Here is a 25,520-nt window from a genome sequence, read left to right as displayed (position 1 = left end):
AAATATTTAATCGAAAAAGATCAATCCAAAAGTTGGTTAGTACTTAGTTGTCTTTTTAGATAAATGTAAACAAGAGTGAAGGTAGCCTATAAAAATACAGATATTTCAAGTACTTTTAATGACCTCACTTATTTAGACCTAATACATATCTACGTACTTTAATACCGTGCATCTAATCGTGTAATAATGTGATTCATATAATTAGCAGGATTATTATGAAGTTATGTACCATGCATTCACAATGTTAACACATAAAATACTACATTTCATATTATAGTAGTAATCCTACAATCATATACTACTAATCACAGTTTTAAACTATATAGTACCACCATTTCGTTGCTTACGATCAATACTTTGAAGAAAATCAGAGTTAAGACAGAGAAAGACCATACTATTTAATACGAATATTATAATTTTAGTTGTAACCAATGACGTTCTATACATATATAAGGGCATATCATTCGCAGTCTGATAGCGGAACGGCAAAAGTGTGCTTAAAGACAATGTAAGCACACTTTTCGGCTTAGTCGTGTATCAACTGTCAGTGTCCGAATCAAATCTGAACGGAATAAAAGTTTTACATTGCTACTTATCGACCAAGAATATTTTTAAGCAAATGAATGCGGCAATGTATAGATATGCCAATCGAAACTTACGGCAATTGGTATCATGATATGATTATCTTTGAGGCCCTAATTGCTCTGCAATGAGTTAGCTGGGAGATTAAAAAAATATATATGTTAGTGGCTGATATGTTATCTCCAATCGGAACGTATAAAAATTTTGTAAACCGTAAAATACCATATAATAAAAATTATTAAAATGAAGCTGTTTTCAACTTTAAATTTGCTACTGCTTCTAAACTACCGGTGATATTTTTATCGCTCTAACAGGAAAAAATAGCTATTTAATTTCTCTAAAAACCTAACGTTCTAAAATAATAAAAAAACATAAAACTTTGACATAATTTTCATTACAAACAGCCGTGTGCGGGCGACGGGAGGCAGAGTTCCACTGAATTTCACACCAATTATATTTGTTTAGGGTATGTGTGTGCGTGAATCTAGATAACTAGCTCCGCCCAAACGCTGAAGGTAGTTGGCGTGATCCTGAGCTTTAAGAGTAATTTGTTTTTATACGACGTGAATTGACTTTATGCATAGAATGACATTGGTTATAGCAATACAAATCTTTTACACACGTTAGCTGTATTAGGACATACACACCAATAAAGTATTAAAAAATATATATGTTAAAACAGATTATTTACTATATTTATTTATATCCAATACTTTAACTAATCTAGCGATATTGTATACGCAAGCTGTGTTCGCATCTTTTTAATATTAATTCTGATCGTTACTATGCTTAAAACTTGTAGGCAAACCTAATATATATTTGTAAAGACGAACTGAAGTGATTTGAAGAACAACAAAAAACCGCATTGGTTGACTAAGTTCTAATAATAATTATACGATATTTATAAATCCTTCGACAAACAGTATATACATATAACTATAGGTATAATATATATAAGTACCTATATCTACAAATATCATATAAACAAAAATATATTAATTTACAATTATTTTTCTACTGATTATAGATCAATTTTTTATAAGAATAAAGTTATATCGCAAATCTTTGCACACAAAACTACATTCCAATGAAGTCTAAAAATACATTCCTTTGATTTTCTCACACGTTTCGATCACAGATAATTACTAAGTCAGTGTACGAAACTATTTCACTGGCTTTGTTTCGTTTAATTATGCTCTTATAAAACCTTTGCCTTTATTAACGAAAACTGGTTGTTCCAATAAACTTTGCGTTGTAGGTACGTAGGGTAGGGCGGGGCACAAAGGTCCAATTTCACTATTAGCAATTGTACTGTGAAAACCAAACCGCCTATATAAAAAAAAAAACACATATGAAACAAACAACAATCGAACTATATTTGACCCCTACCTACTACGCACGTGTACGCAAAACCATTCCAGTTTGCATTTTACTATACGTACGTCGAAACAATTTGTTATTTTTAAAGGGATATCCCTCACATTCTCTCGGGTTCTATTCCAGTGACGCATGGTTCGTAAATCTGGGTATGTCTTGTTCAACTCTGACGTTGCTGCTTCATCTACAGCAGGGGTGCTCAAGCTTGAACTGCTGGCGATCTACCTCAAAATTGTTAGACTACGATCGATCGGCTCTAAAGCCTCTTCACACACACACAATCCTTCATCACACATACTTGAAGCCTTTCAAGTATGTGTGATGAAGGATTGTCGTCTAGGTAGAGTGTCACGATGATAGATATTAGTTTTGCGCAAAATATGCATTTTATTAGTCATGGTAAGTGTAGATCTGCTCTTAAATGTCACTGAAAAAACTCAATTATTCAAAATTGCGAGTTTATTGGTTCTTACAAAACAAACGCGTTCTAAAGTTCTAAGCTTAACTAAATAGTGACTTTGGATGTTGAAGCGTGACACTGCATGTTCTTTCTTTCATGTCCTGGGCATACTTTTCATAAGATGGTACGTAATTACCGATTTTAGTTTATTATACCGGATTTTTTTCTCGAGATCGACTCAAAAAGCAATCGCGATCGACCGTTTGAGCACCCCTGATCTACAGGATCTACTTTACAGCTGATAACCTGCTTAACTCCAATAATTATTTTTAAGTGATATCCTGAAGAGCCACAACCTGAGAGTTGAACAAGATTGACGAAGATAGCGACATGCGGACGGTTGGCTCGGTTGGTAAGAGCGAACGGGACCTGAGAGGTCGCGGGTCCGTGTCCCGCATCGTCCATAAATTCTGGTTTAACCAGGTTAAGGTTTGGTTTTATTATCGCTTAACTTACATAATATTAAACATTGCATTGAAACAATTAGGTAGTTAATGAAAAAAGTTGGCTTCGACTTAATGGAAAAAAAATGTTTGGATTGGATATTGATAGACATATCTTTAAGGTTTCGCTACTCGGACATTCTTTCATACCAACGTGGTATAGCGATTACTACCCAGATTGACGAAGTAATTTTAATATAAAAATTAATATTCATTTGGCGCATTCTTCTATCTAGACTTGTATAAAAACAAAAATGGAAAAAGAATATGTTGAAAGTTACAGGCATCGAAACCTCTATATATCAACAGAATTTTTTCTTATGTCTTATTATATATCTTCTTGTTTATATTAAGTGACATCATGTAAATTAAATGTGTCAAATTTCATTCAAAAAATTACGCTCAGCACTCGCAGATTCCGTAGAAATTGATACTATTGTTATTTGGTTAATCAAGCACTGCAGAAAGATAAAGAGGAACTTCTAGTATAGCTTTACAGTATGAGAGTTCCGCGGAATTTAAAAATTCAACGTTTTTGAACAGTTTACCGAGAGTTACTTATTAATTGTCCATCTTCTTCAGCATATAAATTCGTTATATATATGTAGAAGACTAAATAATTATATTATATATAATATAATTCGTTATTCGTCTTCCGGCTGAAGTGATGATGATGATCATAAGATGATTAGTTTATTATTTTAAAGTGGTATCTTATGGGATTAAATATACAAAATTAAATTTGTACCAAAATTTTATGCAAGACCCGAGAGACGCGGATTCGGACCCCTCATCGTCCATTAATTTTGATTCAAATTCAATTTATAATAAGATAATTAACTTTAAAAATTTACAAGTATTAATTGTTGTAAACAAACAAGTTCAAATCAATGATGTCAGATATATATGCTGACATCGACTCGACGCTGAACTCATATTTCGCTATATAAAACATAATATTTTATTTCTATCATTACATCATAGGCATTACAGCAATTCATGAGTAAATAAAACGGTACAGAGAATAAGCTCCATACAACCACGCGAAAAAAGCATTTTTAATGAAAGGTTATTATTGAGAGTTTGGTAGGTATTTATTTAGAATATCACCTGTACACAGTTCTTATTTCTTGCTTTCTAGTAGGTCGGTCTTTAAATGAAATAAACATTTAAAAATACCTGAATTTATTTCAAATAACTGAACAAGATTGTAAACTAAAATTCATATTTATAGATTTCTATAATACTAATGCGGATACCTTTAACTGTAACTTTTGTATGAAATCTCGTTTAGTGTTTTAGATATCAAATCCCATTAAAATTATTTATTTAATTTATCTTAACTTTTCTGACAACCCTACCAAAATAGGTAACAATTTTAGTCTCTCTACCGTTTTATTTACGCATGTGACAACACTGTGCTCGGTCTATCGCACAGTGATTCACCGCATATCGATCATTCAAACTGTAAATCTGATTCTTACTTCACGTTACATACTAACACATACACATTTTATCTTTCACTATCATACAAAACCGTACAATTGTTCTTAAATATATGTCCGTAACTGTATATAGTTACAGGATAAAAATATAAACAAACATACGAAATGAGATTGTTATTATTTCTTTTTTTCTGTGATAATAGATCTACGCAATTATATCCATTTGATGTTGATATGAAATTTAATTTAATTTCAGTCTATTCGAAGCCCGGCTGAAAACAATTTTTAAACCTTTTCGCATGACAAACATAATAAAAAACATCACTAAAGAATACTATTCTCTATCTTGCAATTTCACTGATAAAATATAACCTTAACGCTACACTGAAATTATATTATTACATTAAAACCATATAAACTACACCTCTACAATAATAAATATAAATTACGAATTAATTTCGTGATAACCACATAATCTCAGAGTTAGAATGTTTTGTGCGTAAAACAATTAATATAAAATAAATTATACCTAGATAGTAATTTTTATGATTAACAACAGATCAACGAGTGTAATTTACACTTAACAATAACAATTAATATTTACAATATAAATTCGTACTACGCGAACGAAATGATCTAAGATGATAGCAAAATTGTTGGTATAACAACAGAAAGATATTGACTGCCTAAGTATATTTTCCTTTGATTTACTCTAAACTGCAGAAGTTAGATGAAAGTTTATTAATTGCACAAATAGGGCAAATGTGGTTGGAAGTGTCACGAACGGTCTCCTAGGCCTTTAAGTAATCTTACAACAATAAATCTTCAGTTAGCATGAAAACATCTAAATTGGGCCTAAAATTGTAAGTAACCTGGTTATACCTAAAATATTGACGTTAGCTTTGAGATAAATGTACAATACTATTAATCTACAAGTGAATTACCACTAACCATCCATATATTGTTTTTATTTGAAATATCAAACTGACACTTCACATGTTTTCATTGAAGTTATAATATTGTCAGAAGTGGGATTATAACCCCACAACGCTGTAGCTAAAGTTCTAAGATTCTGACAACAGATTAGTCTGAATAAATCATATTTAGAAATACATTTAGGAGTCCACATGTTATATAAAGCTGCTTGACTTCCTAAATTAGGTGCGTTACAATAATCCCTGCGCGTTGATTTGGGGACAGAATGTCAAATACAGCTAGACACTTTTTAGACCAGCCGACGTCATGCATACGTCAATATGACAAGATTCCTTCGCTGTTCCTTTGCGCTAGGTTTATAGGTGTGAATTTTACATTATAAAAAATAATTTCCAATACTTTGATCAAATAAGATACGTTCTTTCTTATTGATAGCTGAAGATTTTGTGGTGTGACGACATTTTTTCACGTTGACGTTGATTAGACAGTACGACTGCGGGGTCGTATACTCTTGCGCCACATAGATTCATTCCGTTCGGTGCGCGCTGACGTCTGTAAAAAAATCTGTTTTATTTTTGGCAAGAATTAATTACAAATTACGACTATCGACCTTCAAGAAAAGAGCATACTCCCACCTTAAAGGCGGGAAACGCATCTCTTAACACCTGTTGTTGCGGATGTCCATATTTGCGGGTGCCTCACAACTCCCATCCCGTGAGCCTCTTGCCCATTTGCCTCCTCATATATAAAAAAAAACTGAACTTTCAATATTAGTTGTCCACATTCTGTGACTCAACTCAACTCATCTATGCTAAACCTAGATGTTGACGATATCAGGCACCGACGGATAAATCTGTCTCATAACTCTTCCACGACGTTCTTGCAGGAGATAGCAACAAAGGAGTGTACAAATTATATTAGAGTTGGAAGACCCCTTCCCTTGTGATCTCTTTCGTCTCATTGTCATCGGATTTTGGGAAGAACACAGCTGTGCTTCTTGTTAGGAGGATTAATATTGCAAAACAAAAATTGAATTTCGTTTCATATAGATGAGCGCGCGGCATTGAGGAATCGAGCGCAGTTATATGGCGAATTTTGTACTTTTTGTTTGTCTAAAAATTATTAGTGTGTTAGATGCACAAAGACTCGTTCTACACGATGTTCCCTAAATTACTAAATATAATAATAGTTGTGTATGTAACTGTGTTCGTGTTTATTACAACTTACCGAGTAGCATTAAAAATTTAAATTCTAGATTATTTAAGAATAAGCTATATAGTTGGCTAAATGCTCATTATTTTTATAGAGTTATGGAATTCATGGATACGAAATTCTGATAATTATTGTATTAAGTTAAATATTTGAATGCTAGGAATAGTTCCTCGATATGCGAACCCTATAGCCCAGTGGTTAGTGATTCTGCCTAGGAGCTCCCGGGTTCAAACCAGGTGCAAACATTTATATGATGAATATGAATGTTTGTTTCTGAGTCATGGACGTTTATAAGTATTTATGTATGTTTAATTAAGTATATACTTTGTGTAAATGCGTGTCAATATTATTAATTATTTATTACTGACCGGAAGCAGCGCGGTCGCGGGCTACGTGTCCCTGTACTCCATGCTCTTGATGTAGGCTACGGCGGCACAGAACTGCGTCCACCAGTACAACGCCTCACCAGCTAGCACTGCACCGGCCAGCGCGTTCACCAGCTCGATGGTGGACAGCAGCGACGGGGGGTTCACCTGCCGCATCAGCAATATAAAAGAACTGATCACATGACTTGACACGTCAGGGATACAGTACTCTAACTCTGTGAACGAGTCTTTCAATCCCTTGGCATTTCCCCGGTGCATAAAAAGAACAAGGAAGTCCCAGGCCCAATGGTGTCGTAAGAGGCGACTTTGTGTATTTACCAGCGAGAGGCTCATTTGCACAGGGTACCTCAACAGCGCCTATTTCTGCCGTGAAGCAGTAATGTGGAAGCAATTTTGTGTTTCGGTCAGACGGGTACCTTGGCTAGTAAAACTAGCCAAGGTAGCTAGTGAAACTACTGGGCAAACGTATGTATGTCTCAAGGAGACGAGCGCAATTGCAGTGCCGCTCAGAATTTTTGGGTTTTTTCAATAACCATCAGCTGAACGTCCTGCCCGTCTTGTTCCTTATTATAATAAAAAAATAGAAATATGCTTTTATTTTATATGGTTTTTTAACACGTTTACGATAACTTTTAACTAATAATAAATTCATAAGACAGCATATTTTTTAGTATTACATAACCACGTCTATCACGTCAGTTAGGCCCTTAATAATACAAGCACGGTACTTACCTTGATGATAACCAACACAAGAGCGGGGGTGAGATCGTCGGCGGCGGGCGGGGTTCCATCCGTCAACGACAGCACCGACATGAGGGACGACACGCAGCGCATCACGCACGACACCTGTCACGAATACAGGAAGTATTTATTGAGCGAACTATACGTTTTTATATCATATACAAAACACATATATTTCGAAATGAAATCACCGATTTTGTTCCAAATTTTAAATGTGCTGTAGCTATGGGGCTATTGACTCTAATTTTTTAATATACTTAAAAGAGTATTTTACAATTAATGAAATAACACTTTACATTTTTTGAAGTTTTATTTATTTTTATTGTTTTACACAAAATAAAAATCACATTTACAAAAAAATAAACATTTTTGAACATGCATATCTTTAAAATATGGATTATATCATATCACATCTCATAAAACAATAATATAATATTCTAACCAAGACCTAGAGGAGAGTTTTCGCCAAGTACCCATGTGTGGTTTTTAACCGCAACTCTCTTTCTACTGAATCACGATTTCAAATTCAATTCAAAATAAACTTCCCTACTCAAAATCAGTGAATATGAATGCAGGAATATAAAGAATGATATACTAAATTTAGCATATCATTCTTTATATCGGCTGCGTTTACTTAGATGATATTATGCTAAGTATAATATATTATCACCTTGTCCCTAGGGGTGCGGTAGACCGGCAGCTGACGGAGTAGAAGCTGCGCATGCGGGAAGGGCGCAGCCCAAAGATGACCGGGTGATACACCTGCACGGCTCGCACTCGTGCACGCCGACAGTCGACGAATGTGGTCACTGAGCACTCTGCAACACACGTTTCACCACCAAATGTAGATCAGCTTCGTGAATAGTTATTTATTTATTCATGTATAGAAACCAAACAGTATTATTATAAATATTAACAAATCTTAAAACTCACATGATGAACTTATGAACCATAGAAGATCAAAGAGCAATATCAGTTATTGTGGTAAATGAGGTAACTTAATAATTAAATAAGCGTTAATTATTGAATCTAACTAAAAACTTAACACGAGTAAAAAAAACTAAGAGAGAAGGCTCGGTGGGAAAGTGATAGCTTAATCATGATAAAAGAAGACTCAAAGAGTAGCATTTGAGCTAATATTTTCTTTATTTTTTCTTATATATTACTTCAGGTTTAAAGTTTATCTAAAAGTATAAAAGTAAAACACAGAGTAATTTTTATTTACTTTATAGGTTATGATGGATAAAATAAGTCTTAATGTTGTCGTTCAAAAGATTTGAGAAGATACAATCAATCAATGTAGTATTACCAATATTTCAATTAAATAAAGAAACTACTTTCCGCAACTCAATCTGTACTGCGAAGTATATATTATGTTTGAAAACAGTCCTGGGTTCAAAGCCAATTTAATAATATAATATTGAACTTTATTGGCAACATAATTACACTGCTAAATATGGTTATAATTTATAATATAAAAAAAAGTGTGTGTGTACTTTTGTATGCACGCAAGAAGTTATAATTCTTTGGCGTAACAAAGCAAAAACCCTTAAAATTATTTATTTCTCCCGCTATTCTACGTTTGTAGAAAGAACAATATTGTAAAAATGATTCAAAGATGGCTTTGATAAATAATTATTAAATAACGAATACGGCTGTATGGGCTTGAACCCTTTGCCCTAATAATGGACGAAGAAACCAAACAGAACGAAACAAACAAACAGAAAGAAAACAAACGAATGTCGCAAACGCCAGAAAATTTTAGGAACCAACTTCACCCTGTTACTTTTGTTATACAGTGAGGCGCGCGCATCTTAAAATTTCACTCTCATAATTTTTTCATATCGCGCCTAAAGAAGTATTTCTTCAAAAACCTTTAACTAAATAAGTTACCTCAACATAATGTGTAACAATAATAGAGAAAAATAAATAAAACAAAAATAGTGAAATTTAAAGAAAACAATAACATTGAAGAGCAGTGCGATCACTTTAGTGTTGCTAATCGGAGGCCCACTCAGTATACGTCGAGCCGCCTGAGCCTCGACACTGATTTTCAGTGAGTACCACGTTTTGCAGCACGGACAGCGACTACGGTATACAAATACTACCTACATTTACAATTTAAAATCCTTATTATATACAATTACTATACCAAAAGTAAATTAATGAAATATATAACTATTATGATATTTATAATTTTTGTAATATTATTGTCGCAAGTTGTATACTTCGCCATCACACACCATTGGTTATATAAACCGCTGTTGTAAACTGCACGTTACACACAGGGACTGAGGAATATGGGGCTTTGTTATCATTTTTTTTTAATTCATAAATTTATGTACTTATTTTATGTTATTTATGTTTTAATTATAATTATATCTGACTGTATTATTATGACATTTAAGTGGGCCATAGTAGCCAAATAAAGAATAAAGAACTAAAACAAAAAATGTATTTGTTCGCAGGTATGTGTCGGGTCTCTTCTTGAACTTTTCCACCGGAACAGCGTCGAATAAATATACATATAAATCCGAAAATTTATGATACAGTGACACAACGAGCCAGAATATAAGAGGGAATGGCTGCCGGAAGTAGGTCCATCGATGCTCTTAATAAAGAAGCATACTCACTGGTCGCGCGAGATGTCGCCGTCGCCGTTGGGGAAGAGCACGTGCAGGTAGAGGCGGGCGTACACCGCGCGCTCCACGGCCAGGTCGGCGGCGTCCAGCGCCGTGCGCGAGGCCGCCTCCCAGCCCGCGTCGGCGCGCACCTCGGCCGTCACCGCGCGGATACTGCTCGTCAGCCGGCTGGCACGCTCGTCCATCAGCTCTCCGCCTGCCAGAGCTAACAATACGTTAGTTTTCAATGATATTCTTACGTAGATACTAGATGCTAGCGTTTTAGCAGTGGGAGGCTTCGTTGCACTAGATTTAGTTGCGGCTAGATTACAGGTACCACAACGGCGCCTATTTCTGCCGTGAAGCAGTAATGTGTGAACATTACTGTGTTTCAGTATGAAGGATGCCGTAGCTAGTGAAATTACTGGGCAAATGAGACTTAACATCCTATGTCTCAAGGTGATGAGCGCTATTGTAATTTTTGGGATTTTGAAGAATCCTGAGCGACAATGCACTGTAACGGGCAGGGCGTATCAATTATCATCAGCTGAACGACCTCCTCGTCTCGTCCCGTTTGCGTACAGGTTACCGTACCGTCGTGCGTGCGATGGTGCTGCCGCGTGAGTCGCCGCAGCGCCGGACCGCGCTCCAACTGGTCCAACACGCGAGCGGCCGCCGCCGCGCGCACGCACTCGCTGTATTCGCGACGCACTTGTTTCAGCTGACTGTACACAACCACACATGTATTGATTATTAGGGACCAAAATTATGCATGAGGTAAAACTATGCCTAAGTTCATCCCGTAATAGAATAGACATAGAGACATGACATTTTCTTGTAATACCGAAGAAATCAGAGATAGAGATAAAGTTGGAGTCACTGCATAGGTTGGGTGTGCATATAATGAATTTGGTTAGGGTCATATTTCAATTTTTCACGTGTTTTGTGAACAGAGCGTACGTGTCACCTGGTGTTAAGTAATCACCGCCGCCCACATTCTCTTGCAACACCAGAGGAACCACAGGAGCGTTGCCGGCCTTTAAGGAAGGTGTACGCGCTTTTTTTGAAAGTACCCATGTCGTATCGTCCTGGAAACGCCGCACAAGGAAGCTCATTCCACAGCTTTGTAGTACGTGAAAGAAAAGTACTTGAAAACCGCACTGTCGAGAACCGCCACAATTCCAGATGGTGGGGATGATATTATAGTTGGTACCCACCATCAGATGAATCCCTTGTTGATCTCATCACATCTTATCATAAAAAATTTATATGTGCTAAAGTTAAGCTATCTTAAAAGGCCACAAAACAGAATTGGCTTCATAAAAGCGATGTTAATAATGCGTAATACTATTATGCTCTCTGAATCTCCCTTACGGCCGTTCCCAATATTCAATCTATCTCCGGGTTTGGCCTACTTGAGATAAAAATCGTTGACTTTGCTAAACTTATCGACGATAACTCATCTTATGCGTACACGCTGTCTGTCAATGGGACGAAGCATAGCTTACCAGCGATAGAAGCAATTCACGGGTCCCAATATAAGGCGATAAGAATGACATATCGGATATATTGGGACAGCTTCACCCGAACCAGTGTGACGGCTCAGTATCACCCACAAAATAATGTTTTCACTTCCGATAATCTAAGAGGATGAAGATACTCACACCAGGAGCTCGTGTCGCCTGTGGTGCAGCGTGGCGCGACACGAGGCCAGGTAGGCCGCGTATGGTCTCCGCGCCGCTAGATCTGCCCGCAGCGCCGCCGCGAGTCGCGCCGCCCGCGTGCCCGCAGACGCCAGGGCGCGAGCGGTCGCCGCGGCTTCGGGACAGTTACCCGCGCGGATCCACTCGGCTAGCGACGATACAGTGCAACGCTGGGAGAGAATAATTTTCTTATTGCGTTTTTGACGTTATACTTATTTAACGCGCGTTTCATAACGCGTCTGCGTTAAGAAAAAATTATGAGAATGAAATTTTAACACAAAAGTAACAGGGTGAAGTTGGTTCCTACAATTTTCTGACGTTTGCGACATTCGTTACTATTTTTTTTTGGTTCCTTCGTCCATTATTAGGATAGACAAAGGGTTCAAGCGCGAACAGCCGTATTCGTTATTTAATAATTAGCCATCGTCGCAAGATTTTTTCAATATTGTTCTTTCTACAAACGAAGAATAAATAATTTTAAGGTCTTTTGCTTTCTTGAGCCAAAGAAGTATAACTTCTTGCGTGCATACATAAGTACACACACACTTTTTTTTAAGCGGAGCTTTTATACGAACGTTCGGGCACCTTGAGCTTAGAGTCATATTTTAGCGTTACACGATATATAATATAGGTATACAGAGTAGGATTTGTCACCCAAAGACTACACAATACTTGAATGACATCAAAATCAGACACTACTAAAGGTAATATAATATTATGAGAGTAGAATTAATTTCCTTATAAGGGTAGTTTATAGGTAGGTTATACGGTAAATGTAATCTTTGTTCATTATCAACTCGGTAGCCGGTACGCACACGAGAACCGAAACTGTAGAAACCAAATAACGTGAGCATCGGGTCGTTCCCTAACTAGTTTTGTTTAAAATACCTAGTTTTGTATCGCGCTGTTCTATACAATTTGTAAACGTCTAAGCGTCTGCGCACTGTTATTTTTTCTACTTTTGGCCGTCTTTCCTCGAATATTCCAAGCCCCGAATCATGTCCGCCTGTTTAGATATTGTTACAAAAAATACAGAGTTCAAGTATCTAAAAAGTCAAAAAAATATATCTCTGCAACATTTGCTGATGTCACGCAGAGGTTTAATATGACAAAATTCCATCCCTGTAGGAGATATACACACAATAATAAATATTAAGTACTTACGTTAGGCACGTATTCAACGTAGTGGAAGTCGGTGCTGGAGAGCACAGTGCGTAGTCTGCGTTTCATGATGTTGAACTGTTCAGGATCATTGAGGTCCACCACGCCCTCGCATCTGATATTAAATGTTACTAGTTAAGTAAGATATGGGCGATACCGCGCTGGGATTTATATTATAAACCGTATTTGCTTGTATTTTGATCATTCCCACTGCATGAGTTGGAAACAACATGCAACCAATTGAATTTAAAAAAAAATATTGTTTATAACTGTCAAAAGTTGAAATATATCATGATGGCGCAAGATAGCTTAAAATTTTTAGCAAGTTTGAGGTTTTTTAGAGAAATTATAATTTAAGATGTTGTCGCTGTGATCATATCAACATTGATAGAACCAAACAAATACAGAAACCATCTACAGAATCACAAACCTAATGAAAAATTTTAGCCGTTCACTTCAAGATGGCCGCCTTCAAACGTTATATTGTAACGTTTGAAGGCGGCCATCTTGAATGCGGCCGTCCGTAGAACGCTAACGTTCTCATTGGTCAACGGAGCAATGAGAACGTCACATCTCAAAGCGAACGGTATTATTTTTTCTAATCCTCCACTTTTATTTGTCATTTATAAAGTCACGATCACTGATATACGTACATACTTTATTGAGTCTTTGAAGAAGTCTATACGCTATAAAAAAGCATTGTTTATCGTACTTTAATGTCGCAAAAAAGCATAGGATTTTGGTGCTACAGACAACTAAATCTAGGTTAGGTATGGTAGGTTCATAGAAATATTAGGTAAAATGTACTATATACACTATAATACATACATGATACTTCCCTGTTTAAACCATTAGACTAAACTGGTAGATGGTGGTAGGTATAGTCTGTAATTTTCACATTTTTCCTGAAGTAAAAATAAAAACACTGACCAGAGATATAGAATACAACTCGGAAACTTGTGGTTTTAGTTTGTTTCATAGACCTAGTCGCAGAAAAATTGTTATATGCGACGTTGTATGGCTAGGAAATAAAAGGCCTGCGGCTTACATTTCCTCACGCCACTCACATTTTTGACGCTTGTTGATAATATTTTGAAAATCATCATGTAACACTGGGAAAAGAAATGGCTCAGTGTAGAGAAGAACGTGCGCAAGCAACTCAGAGGTATTTAATTTTTTTATGAAAATAAGAGAGGAGACGAGCAGGACCTTCAGCTGGTGATAATTGATACGCCCTGCCTAATACAATGCAGTTCCTCACGCGGGATTCTTGAAAAACATCAAAAATTCTGAGCGGCACTACAATTGCTCTCGTCACCTTGAGACATAAGATGTTAAGTCTCCTAGTAATTTCACTAGCTACAGCGCCCTTCAGACCGAAACATAATAATGCTTACACACTACTGTTTCACGGCAGAAATAGGCACCGATGTGGTACCCATAATCTAGCCGGCATCATGTGCAAAGGAGTCTCCCACTGGTGAACTTTTTAATTTAATCACCTGTCTAGTTCCAGGTCGGGCAGGTCAGAGACTCGGCGTACAATCTGGCGCGTTTTTCCGTCGCTGTGACGCCGGTACTTGGCAAGAATCTCTTCCGAGCTCTCTCCAGCAGCCACCTCCAATACACGTTCTTCCCCGCACCGCGGTGACTCTTCCTCACATACTTTGATATCTGCATCATCAAAACTTTTGACATTTGGATCTCTTTCAATAAAATACTTTTTAAAAGACTGAAACGTGAGTAAAATTAACTATTACAAAATATTTTTACATTATTTGCCATCAATCTACCTACACATTATGCCAGGTACATTGAACTAATTTGTTTTGTATATTACAGCCAGTGTAAAATACTCTATTGATTTAGAGTTTATACGAACTATCGACGATTCCCGCTACGATACGTAATTAACTACATTTTTTTTTAATCTGACTATGTTTTAAATTTGAATTTGGAGTAAACTTTTTTATGCATCACAATACTTCATAAATGTGCCAGTAATATTATCAAACGATTTAAACCTCTTCTGATATTGTATTTTCTAAAGGGACGGAAAAAAATACACCCGCCGGTATTTCGTTGCAAATGAGTTTATATCATATTAAGATAATAATAATAATAAGTGCAATATCTTCGCGGGACGACTGTCGCTTAAATAAACATACAATACATTCAATAACATGCAAAATGATATAAATAACAGAACTGACTATACCAGGGGCGTGCATACCATATAGGCAATTAGGCAGTCGGTAAAAACCTACATAAATTTAGAACTAGTATTAAAGTTGATTTAGTTTAATTTGGTTCCGAAATTTATTACCAAAATTTTACTGAACACCCACTCATAAATTTTTTCCTCAGGCTAGATTCTAAATACCTACGGTAGGCAGTCTCTAGATTCGATATACAATTTCAATATTTATACCTCAAAACCTAGTACTGTCAAACTAAAGCGCAACCACTACTAGTGAAATCTAGAGAGCCTACCTTGCTAGAAAACCAATGCACGCCCCTGGACTATACACCAAATTGTTCACGTCTTCACGTCTGCCGTTCCTATTAATATTTAATCACTACTTACTCGCTGGTATAAATCTCTAGTGACCCGTCTTGTTTAACCCAGCTATGTCACTTCTACCTTCTTTTTCAGATTATATTTTAGCAATGGATCTCTCACTGAGGTTTGCTACCAAGTTGTACCCAGGCATCACCCGCTTAATATGAGTATTATATTCAAAAGAATAGTTAAAAACGTTTGTGTGGTAAAGGTTACTATAACATAAATGACTTTCCTAATGACACCACAGATTGGGAATGGAGCGACCACCCTCATGCTATTAAATAATAAGTTTAATTGTACAATATTACTTTGTAAACATATTTGTTTGATAAAAAAAGCCCGGTCTGTTTGTTGCACCCATTCTTCTCAGGTCTGTGGCATTCGTTATGTAATGGGTGGTAGTTTTTCACCTTGAATAATTTTTTTTTTTTGAGAGGAGGAAATAATGTCACGTATTTACGCCCCGGAACGGGGCGTAATATGTCGGACTCGAGACCCCATACCGACTAAAACCTCCTCTGTGCTGTTAGCAGCCCTGGCTTTCACAGCGAAGTAGGACGTGGGTCGTGGAGGCCGCAAAGACTACGCAACAACAGTCGCGGGGCGTCTCCTAAGGAGACTCGAACCTCAGACCGGCTGTGTGCTTGTGGGAAGGACACCTTCAATAAGTGATGTCACATCCTATTTTGAATAATTATATTTGAATTTATATAAAGATGTTTCCTTACCGTTCTGTTGATGCGAGCGTCCCTTCTGGCGGAACATCTTGATCTTATGCAGCAGGTTGCCACCGGAGCGTTTCACGTTGTTCTTCAGCTCGTCCAGGTTTCCCACCAGGCCATCCTCTCCCACTATTCGTCTTCTGCCAATATATAGATTGTCATTATAATAAGGTACAGTGCACATTAGCGTTATGCTTCTATCCTGCTTTGGAGCTGTACTTATTGGATGAAGTGATTATGTTCTGCGTGAAACTCTTTTAGATTTGTCTGTGAGTATATAATATTTTTATATAAGAGGAGGCAAACGGGCAAGAGGCTCACGGGATGAGAGTGATGAGGCAACCGCATATCCTATCATATCCACAATAATTTTAGGAGATGCGTTGCCGGCCTCTAAGGTGGGAGTATGCTCTTTTCTTGAAGGTCCCTAAGTCATATCGGTTCGGTAAAACCGCATCCGGTAATTGATTCCTCAAAAGCTGTGCGTGGCGAGAAATTTCTTGAAAAACGCGTGGTTGTGGAACACCAGACGTCAATGTGATGCGGGTGGTACATTGCATTTTGACGTAAAGTCCGGTGGTGGAATTCGGCTGCTGGAATCAACCCTTACAGCTCCTCCAAGCACTCTGTGAGAAAGAGTAACAAACATACATCCATACATTCCTTAAAACATTCGCCTTTATAATACGTATTAGTAGGATTGTAAATCAGGCAATTAGCCTATTTCTGCCGTGAAGCAATAATGTGTAAAAATTACTGTATTTCCGTCTGAAGAGCGCCGTGGCTAGTGAAATTACTGGGCAAATGAGACTTAACATCTTATGTCTCGAGGTGACGAGCGAAATTGTAGTGCCGCTCAGAATTTTTTTTCAAGAATCCTGAGCGGGACTGCATTCTAATGGGTAGGGCGTATCAATTACCATCAGCTGAACGACCTGCTCGTCTCGACCCTTATTTTTATTTAAAAAATAATTAGCAACAAATGAATAAATACCTCTGCGATTTCTCGGCTGTTGTGTCGAAGCTGATACTCTTGGGTATGGCGCCGGTTGAGGGTTTGGGCGGCGGGCTGATCCTTCTCTCCGTCACGTTGTCGCTGATCACCTCCTGGCTGGAGCTGCGGTCGGACGCCGACGTCTCGCTGGTCATCGACAGGGTGCTCAACGAGACGTTGCTGGAATCCCGCTTGCGATCCACTCGCGACGAGCTTATGTTGACTGTTTTAAACAATATGTTATTTTAAATATCCCTCCCTACTTCTGGGATTATGCATAGATACAAATTAAATTTAAAACTAAAATTTCCGTTCCTTCCTAGGGCTCTTACCACTGAGCCAACCGTTCGAGTGGTTAGACTGTATTAAAAATAAAATAACTTTCAGACCATGAATTACAAAGAGTTACAACACCAGAGGAATCACAAGAGCGTTGGCGGCCTTTATTATTATAAAAAAGGTTCCAGTGAAAATGTTGAAAATTACAGACTTATATCTAAAATTAACTTATTTGTTAAAATTTCTTGTGTTCACGCTAGTTTACAATACATTTAGTTCGGCTTTTGACCAATGTCAATATAAATTTTTAAAAGCACTTTCTACCGTCACAAACACTAAAAGATTACATATCTGAAAAATTATTACAGGTCAATCATCTTCATGGACTATAACGAATGCTTTCTACCAAATTGAACATTTTATTCTACTAAAAAGGCTTACAGCACTTGGTATACGTGACGATATATACAATTGGTTTAAATCTAACCTCTCCGTGGAAAACAGGCTGTCGTTCCAATGGCTACTGCTCTTTTAAGAAAAATGTACCCTCCGGAATCCCTTAAGGATCCTTATTAGGACCTCTGCTTTTAATAAATGACATCGGACCATTTTAAAAAAATCTTATTACCTTTTGTTTGCAGATGATATGGTAAATTTTGGGACAACCATAAAGCAGAACGCCGAGCGAGAAGATAGACTTAAACATACCTCGTGAAGTACCGTACTAAAGAAAGCTACCAAGAAGAGATACTCACCAACACTAGTCCGCAGCTCTGACTTGACGATCCGCGACGTGATATTGTTCACGATATTGGAGGAGATGGTCGCGGCTGACATACGCGTCATCAGATTCTCGATAGCGGAGCGCTCGGGCTCCGGCCTCGGCGGCTCCACGCCGGGTTCGAAGCGTCCGTACTGCGACACCGACATGGCGTTGAGGGAACTCTCGCTCGAGTTAAGTGACCTTAAATTAGTGAAGTAACGTTAGAACTTTTATCTACACCCATGCTTTAAATCCTCAATTAAAGATTCTGAAACAGTTAGCTTATTGCCAACATTAAAACACCCAATGTTCTAATAACCATTAACATCATCCAAAAGAGTGTTGTAATGTTGTACTGAATTTCATAACAACACTCCTATGTTTTTTTTATCCCTTCAGGCGCAAAGAGTTTCAACATACAGCCACATTCTTATTGCTCGATTGCGTGGTATCTGTATGAATTTCAAAAAAAGAACATTTTGGTTTACGCGCGTTCCACACAACCTGAACGTCGCGCGCCGTAAAAAAATGTAGGTTATTCGAATCCCCGCCATTTTGCTTCGATATTTTTATTGTTTTGTTTACAAAAAATGAGCGATTCATTTTAAACGCTGCAAAAGAACATTATATTCGAGTGAATTTTAATTATTGCACTATACAAAATGTAAAGTACTACTAAAATAAATAATTGTTTCATTAATACATAGTTTATTTGTATATAATCAGTAATGAATGATATAAGGTAAGTAAGCTAACTGTTTCAGAATCTTTTAGAGGATTCATATTCTGGGTGTAGATAAAGTCTTGTATGCAACTGTTGATAATTAGGTATTAAAACACTCATGTGATACTATTATCACATGAGTGTTTTAATACCCCTTATTACACAACAGTTGTATAAATAACTATAACATAGAAATATCTCGTGTTTGGACACAGGTGAAATAACTGTCTACCAATGACAGATGACTGATTGGAACTGGCACTCCTGATGTACTGCGAGTTAATTTGGGTATCTTTCCGGAAGTGAGCAGAACCACGTAAAATAAGAATCGGTTGACCGAATTACTATATTACATCTAATGTATAAAATTCTCGTGTCGCGGTGTTTGTTACTAAACTCCTCCGAAACAGCCGAACCGATTTTTATGAAATTTTGTGTGCATATCGGATAGGTCTGAGAATCGGTTTTTCATACCCCTAAATACAGGGTGGACCAAAAGTCAAAAGTAAACAAAAGGGGGATTTATTTCTTAAAAATCACATCATCCATATGCAATCCTTTATGATTCTGGCATTGCTGCAATCTAGAGCGGAAATTTTCAATGACAGCTTTACATGTTTCTGATGAGATGTTTTGGATTTCTGTGCGAATACGATCCTTTAATTCGTCAAGAGTTACTGGGTTGGTGTCGTAAACTTTAGCCTTAAGATATCCCTAAAGAAAAAAATCCATTGGTGATAGATCCGGGATACGAGGCGGCCAGTTAATGTCCCCTCTTTTCGATATCACTTTTGGGCCCAAAATGTCTCGAGCTGCCCTTAACGAGTCATTTCATGTATGACAAGTGGCTCCATCTTGTTGAAACCATGAGCGTTGATTAAAACCAACAAAATCCTGCAGCGCGGGAGCGAAAAAGTTTTGTAACCGGTGATATACCGCTCGGAGTTTTCTGTAACCGCACTTCCTCTTGAGTCTTCAAAAAAGTATGGACCAATAATGCCTCTTGCTGATAAAGCAGCCCATACTGTGACTTTGGGTGAATGCAGGGGTTTTTGATGCTTTAATTTTGGATTAGTGTCACTCCAATAACGACAATTCTGTCTATTAACATGCCCATTTAGGTGGAAGTGTGCCTCGTCTGAGAAAAAAATGTTTGTAAAACTGGTGAATGGCTCTACCATTTCGTTCGCAAACTGCAACCTAGTGGCATGGTCCTGAGGCCTTAATTCCTGCACCATTTGGATTTTATAGGGATTTAGACTTAAATCTTTCTTGAGAATGCGGTTTAATGATGTTCTTGGAACGTTAAGTACAGTAGACCGTTTTGGAGTTGAAAGTTCAGGTTGGTCACGAACAGACCATTTTACTCGCTCCACGTTTTCGGGGTCCCTCGACGTTTTAGGCCGGCCAGATCGAGGTAAATCCATTCTGTTCCATACACAGATTCGCTATAGATGGCAATCGAATACAATAATTGTAGTACGATATATTTGGTAGGTTTGAGAATCCGTTGCATCTATTTTTTATACCCCAATAATATTATTATTATTGATGTTTTTAAATTACTTTACAATATGGCAATTCTCGTGTCGCCGTGTTTGTTACCAAACTCCTCCGAAAGGGCTGAATCGACTTTAATGAAATTTTGCATATCGGGTATGTCTGATAATCGGCCAACATTTATTTTTTATACCCCAAAATTTTTTAATGTAATTTTTTATTAATTTATATGGCAATACAACGTTTGCTGGGTCAGCTAGTATTATATAAAATATGAATCGATGTTTAGTAATAAATCAAGTTATTTGTTACTCAAGAGGCACCACGTGATCATCACACTTGCGAAAACGATCAAACATCGGAAAACTAAAATGAATTAAGAAAAAAAGTGGTTTTGAAAACCATAATTATCTCTATTTTTCTCACTTATCTTGAGTGTGAATCCCGCTAATATTTGCCTTCAATCTATTCGATACATGTTTCGCCTCTACACGAGGCATCCTCAGGAGATGTTGACTCGCCGAATTCTGGCACATGACTCCGTGTCGCATTGATGGAAAACAAATATTAGCAGAATTTACAGTCCATCATCATCATCAGCCGGTAGACGTCCACTGCTGGACAAAGGCCTCTCCCAAAGATTTCCACGCCGATTAGTCTTCCATTTACACTCAAGATATATATTAACACTATTTAGATAATTCCGTTATTTGCTTTTCTAATTATATACAATTTTGAGAAAAAACTGAGCGAGTGTTTACTCAAATATACCTGTCCATATCGTGTTCCTCATAACCCTTGTCGGCGCTGTACTTGTTGGCGACGCAGCCATCATGTCGCGGGAAGCTGTCGTCCACCCACTGGCTGGTGGCGTCGGCGCCAGCGCTCGTCGTGGCCACCTGCTCGTCCGCCTCACCTTCACCCTCCACCGCAGCATCTCCTGGAGCCTCTACCGTGCCTTCCGGCGGAGCCTCACTACTAGAAAAAGAAATTATTCAGTCGATCAAGCAATTTAGTTTATTTATCCATTTATAAACAAATAGGTTGCTGGCAAATAAATACTGCGCGGGGAAAAACTTAAATACTAATTATGTTGTTTATTTATCGTTTTTCTTCTTTTTATGTGTGATAATGTTAATGCGGTTCACAGAAAACAACAACTTATCAAGTATCAACAGTATAGTTCTTATAGATTGACATGACGAATCTATAAGAGTTCCGTTTTTTGCCATTTGGCTACGGTACCCTAAAAACAATCACCATGTATAGTGAAATAAATTTTAAATGCGTAAAAAAAGTATGACGTGTGTCATGGCGATATTTTTCCTCTTGTGTATAAAGTTCACTCACTTCTTTTGCGGCTCGTAGTCAAACACGTCGTTGGCCATAGGCGGCGCCGTACTGGGGCTCTCCGGAGCTGACGTGGCGTAACACGTCATCACCTACGGTCACATATATATTTATAATTTTACTACACCCATGCTTTAAATCCTTTATTAAAGATTCTGAAACAGTTTATTACCGCCTGACCCGGGGATTGTTGAACGGAGCGGTAGTATCCCGTAGAGTCTGCGGGCGGTGGAGGGTTCTTGAAAGTAAAACGCCAATTTGTGGAGAACCTTTCGGACTGGTGATCAGGAACAGATTATTTGCGTGTCGTGTCGTGCTAGGGCACTTTCTCCGTATATATACACTTTCTCCCCGAAAGAGATAGCAACATCTTTTCAATGAGTGCGAAAGAGATAGAAGATATTACTTTCTATTTAGGGAGCGATGAGTTAAACCCCAGCTATGCCGTAGAGAACATCGAATTTTCAGAGTTGTTTCGAATCGATCTAGATTTTATATTACTATTATTATTATGCTTATGTTCCTTATACCAGTCCCTATCATTGCTTTATTTAATAAAACCTTATGAACTAAACACAATCCATAGCTAAAACGAATAAACAAACTCAATTAAAACATGAAACAAACAATTACTAAATATTATTTACATACAAATTTAACTGAAACTACGTTCACTTTCGCCGTCGTGTACAAGTTAGATGAATTGATGATTGAATCATCCAAACGGATGATGTAATGTTGTACTGAATTTAATAATAACACTCCTTTGTTTTTTTTTCGATCCCTTCATGCTCAATGTGTTTCAACAGACAGCCACATTCTTATTGTTCGATGCGTGGTATCAGTATGAATTTAAAAAAAACATTTTCGTTTACGCGCGTTCCACGCTACCAGAACGTCGCGCCCCATAACAAAAGTAGGTTATTAATCCCCGCCATTTTACTTCGATTTTTTTATTGGTTTATTTACAAAAAAATGAGCGATTCAAGTTTTGACAGCACACCGCCAGATATTTAAAACGTATTTTAAAGAACATAATATTCAAGTGAATTTTTATAATTGCACTAAACGAAATGTAAATTACTACTAACATAAATAATTATTTCATTAATACCTGGGACATGTTCTTACAGAGCACCTGAAGGATGACTGTGATATTGAGAGAGAGGAGGGCACTCTTGATTCGTTGCAATATGTTGGCCCGAAGATTTGGTAAATGCAGCAATCCCGTCAAGATTGTACTGTTTAATGCGTATTGCCAGTGCTTCTACACCTGCCAACTTTGGACTAAATTTCTCAAAAAGTCATACACGACAATGCGCGTGCAGTACAATGATGCTTTTCGCATATTGATGGGATTGCCTAGGAGTACCTAGGCAATCAGGCACCCTCGATCAAGCAAACATACCCACTGCAGTAGCAGTGCCTCGGGTATGTTGTTGAATCGAGGGTGCCTGATTTCTATGCTGTGATTAGAAAAAGAGTTGCTTCCTTCTGGGATAGACTACGCAAATCTCAGAACCGCATTCTCCAAACGGTTTGTGACGGGATGCCTAGCAAAATTTTTTCGTATTGGCAATCTGTGCATAAAAACAAAAATAGTAAATAAATGACAGTGCCATGACCACGACTGGCCTGGGAAGAGCTTTATTAACCTTTCCAGATAGATTATAAGTTTTTTTGTGTATATTTTACCTTTTATCTTTATATAATATAGTGGGTAATTTTGCCTTTAATAAAAACTTATTATTAATACTTAGTTTATCTATACTACTATTATAAAGAGGAAAGATTTGATTGTTTGTTTGGTTGCATTGAATAGGCTCCGCAACTACTGAACTGATTTGAATAATTCTTTCACTGTTGGGAAGCTACATTATCCCCAGGAGTTATAGGCTATATTACATTTTCAAAAAATTAGGTATCCCTTCTAAAAGTCCAGTAATGTAACCCAAGGTGTAAAAATGCGAACGACGTCGCTGGGTATCGGCTAGTATGTAATAATCAGTAATGGATGATATTAGGTTACTACTAGGACTGGCTGTTTTAATGTTAGCAGTAAACTAACTGTTTCAGAATCTTTTAGAGGATTCATATTATGAGGGTAGGTGTAAATAAAGTCTTGTATGCAACTGTTGATAATTAGGTATTAAAACACTCATGTGATACTATTATCAATGAACTCACATTCGTGTTTTAATATCCCTTATTACACAATAGTTGCATAAATAACTAGTAAAATATCTTACTAATTGTTGATGTGAATCATTATCATATCAGACTCAGCGAGCTGTATCTCATAAACCCCAAAACAAAACTGAATTTGCACAAATAATATAACAGCATAGCGCTACAATGGCGACGTGAAATAAACACACCCTAAATAAAACAATTTTCCATAATTTCATTTTGGAACAACGTGTAAGCACGGACGAGTAAAAAAAGAAGGACTCCGCGCCGTGATATTAGCAAGTGAAGCACCGTTATGCTAGCATGTGTGAGATTACGGGGGATACTAGTAACACAATTTTTTCTCCCTTAAATAATCATATATACCCACAAATACTTATATAGTATCGTTTTTACACTTTGTCACAACGCACGACGGCATTTTTAAAATATTTTATTAAGACACAGACTGTTCTGCCACAGACGATGACAATTCTCATAATGGCCGCCTATCGGCCTGTAGTAGTGTAAGTGTGTGCGTGAGGCTATGTATTTACACGTTGATCGGCTTGTTTTGGTGCTACACTGTTATGTAAGGTGAGACGGAGTCCTTATTTTTTTACTAGTCCGTGCCTGTAAGAAATCTAGTAGCCGCGCGTTAGCACTGACACCTACTTCGTACCGTCATATGCGACCACGTAAGGGTGATTAAAATTTTGTTTCCTAAATATATCATTTGTATGTTTGAAAATATCAAATATTCAATTATCAACTTTAAATTTAAGACAACTTTTTTATTATTAATATTAGATAGCTCTACCAATGTGGTCAATTACTGTCGCCAATATAGCGCCAAGCTTTATAACTGTAAAAAACAAAAGGCTTAAATAAATTTAAAAAGTGCTTTGAAACGTGACTTATGGTTACTGCACTCATTTTGGGGTATCTACCCCTAGATCTGTCCATCTCGATTTGAATTGAATTTGAAATTTGACAGTCTAGTTTGTTTTGTTAATATTGTCTCCGTGACTCATCTGTGAAAATCTCAATAAAACTCTTGTACGATTGGATTACATTTAGGTGTTTTACATTATTACAACACTACTACCTACTTTTATATATTTAACGATGTTACGGAGTCCTCAGTCTGTCTCTGTCAGATGTGTAATATTATTAACATCTAATATAATGAAACTCACCGGATATCCGTTGACGAGTATACTCTTCCTGTTCTCTATTGAGTAATGGTGCGCGTGCGAGTGAGACGGCAGATCGAGTTCGCCGCCGCGGGACAGTGTCGCGGTCGCGCTCTGGTATACGCCCCCGTATCTACAAACATAATATACTGCTTGAAAGAACATGACAAGGTGGATGATAACATCCATG

The 25,520-nt window shown here is 37.2% G+C and overlaps 2 protein-coding genes across 2 annotated transcripts in view; one reads left to right on the top strand and one right to left on the bottom strand.

The window, feature by feature from the left end:
* Positions 1–25,520, top strand: part of LOC126964694 (40S ribosomal protein S23) — a 119,960-nt gene that overhangs the window by 8,006 nt on the left and 86,434 nt on the right. The gene's annotated exons all lie outside the window — the stretch shown is intronic.
* LOC126964634 (receptor-mediated endocytosis protein 6 homolog) overlaps positions 5,709–25,520 on the bottom strand; it is a 48,955-nt gene continuing 29,143 nt past the window's right edge. Inside the window, exons 18-32 of the mRNA XM_050807859.1 lie at positions 25,334–25,463; positions 21,966–22,057; positions 21,387–21,593; positions 18,384–18,592; positions 17,350–17,572; positions 16,362–16,495; positions 14,570–14,741; positions 13,071–13,182; positions 11,868–12,076; positions 10,798–10,928; positions 10,216–10,420; positions 8,253–8,400; positions 7,574–7,687; positions 6,824–6,988; positions 5,709–5,795 (exon numbers count right to left, since the gene is read on the bottom strand). Coding sequence (XP_050663816.1) covers positions 6,845–6,988; positions 7,574–7,687; positions 8,253–8,400; positions 10,216–10,420; positions 10,798–10,928; positions 11,868–12,076; positions 13,071–13,182; positions 14,570–14,741; positions 16,362–16,495; positions 17,350–17,572; positions 18,384–18,592; positions 21,387–21,593; positions 21,966–22,057; positions 25,334–25,463 — 2,230 coding nt within the window. The 3' untranslated portion in view covers positions 5,709–5,795; positions 6,824–6,844. The remainder of the gene's footprint in view (positions 5,796–6,823; positions 6,989–7,573; positions 7,688–8,252; positions 8,401–10,215; positions 10,421–10,797; positions 10,929–11,867; positions 12,077–13,070; positions 13,183–14,569; positions 14,742–16,361; positions 16,496–17,349; positions 17,573–18,383; positions 18,593–21,386; positions 21,594–21,965; positions 22,058–25,333; positions 25,464–25,520) is intronic.

This window comes from Leptidea sinapis, chromosome 5 (genome assembly GCF_905404315.1).
Source record: "Leptidea sinapis chromosome 5, ilLepSina1.1, whole genome shotgun sequence".
Classification (NCBI taxonomy): Eukaryota; Metazoa; Arthropoda; class Insecta; order Lepidoptera; family Pieridae; genus Leptidea; species Leptidea sinapis.
Note: the sequence above shows the minus strand (reverse complement) of the source record. Positions and strands in the feature narration are given on the sequence as shown.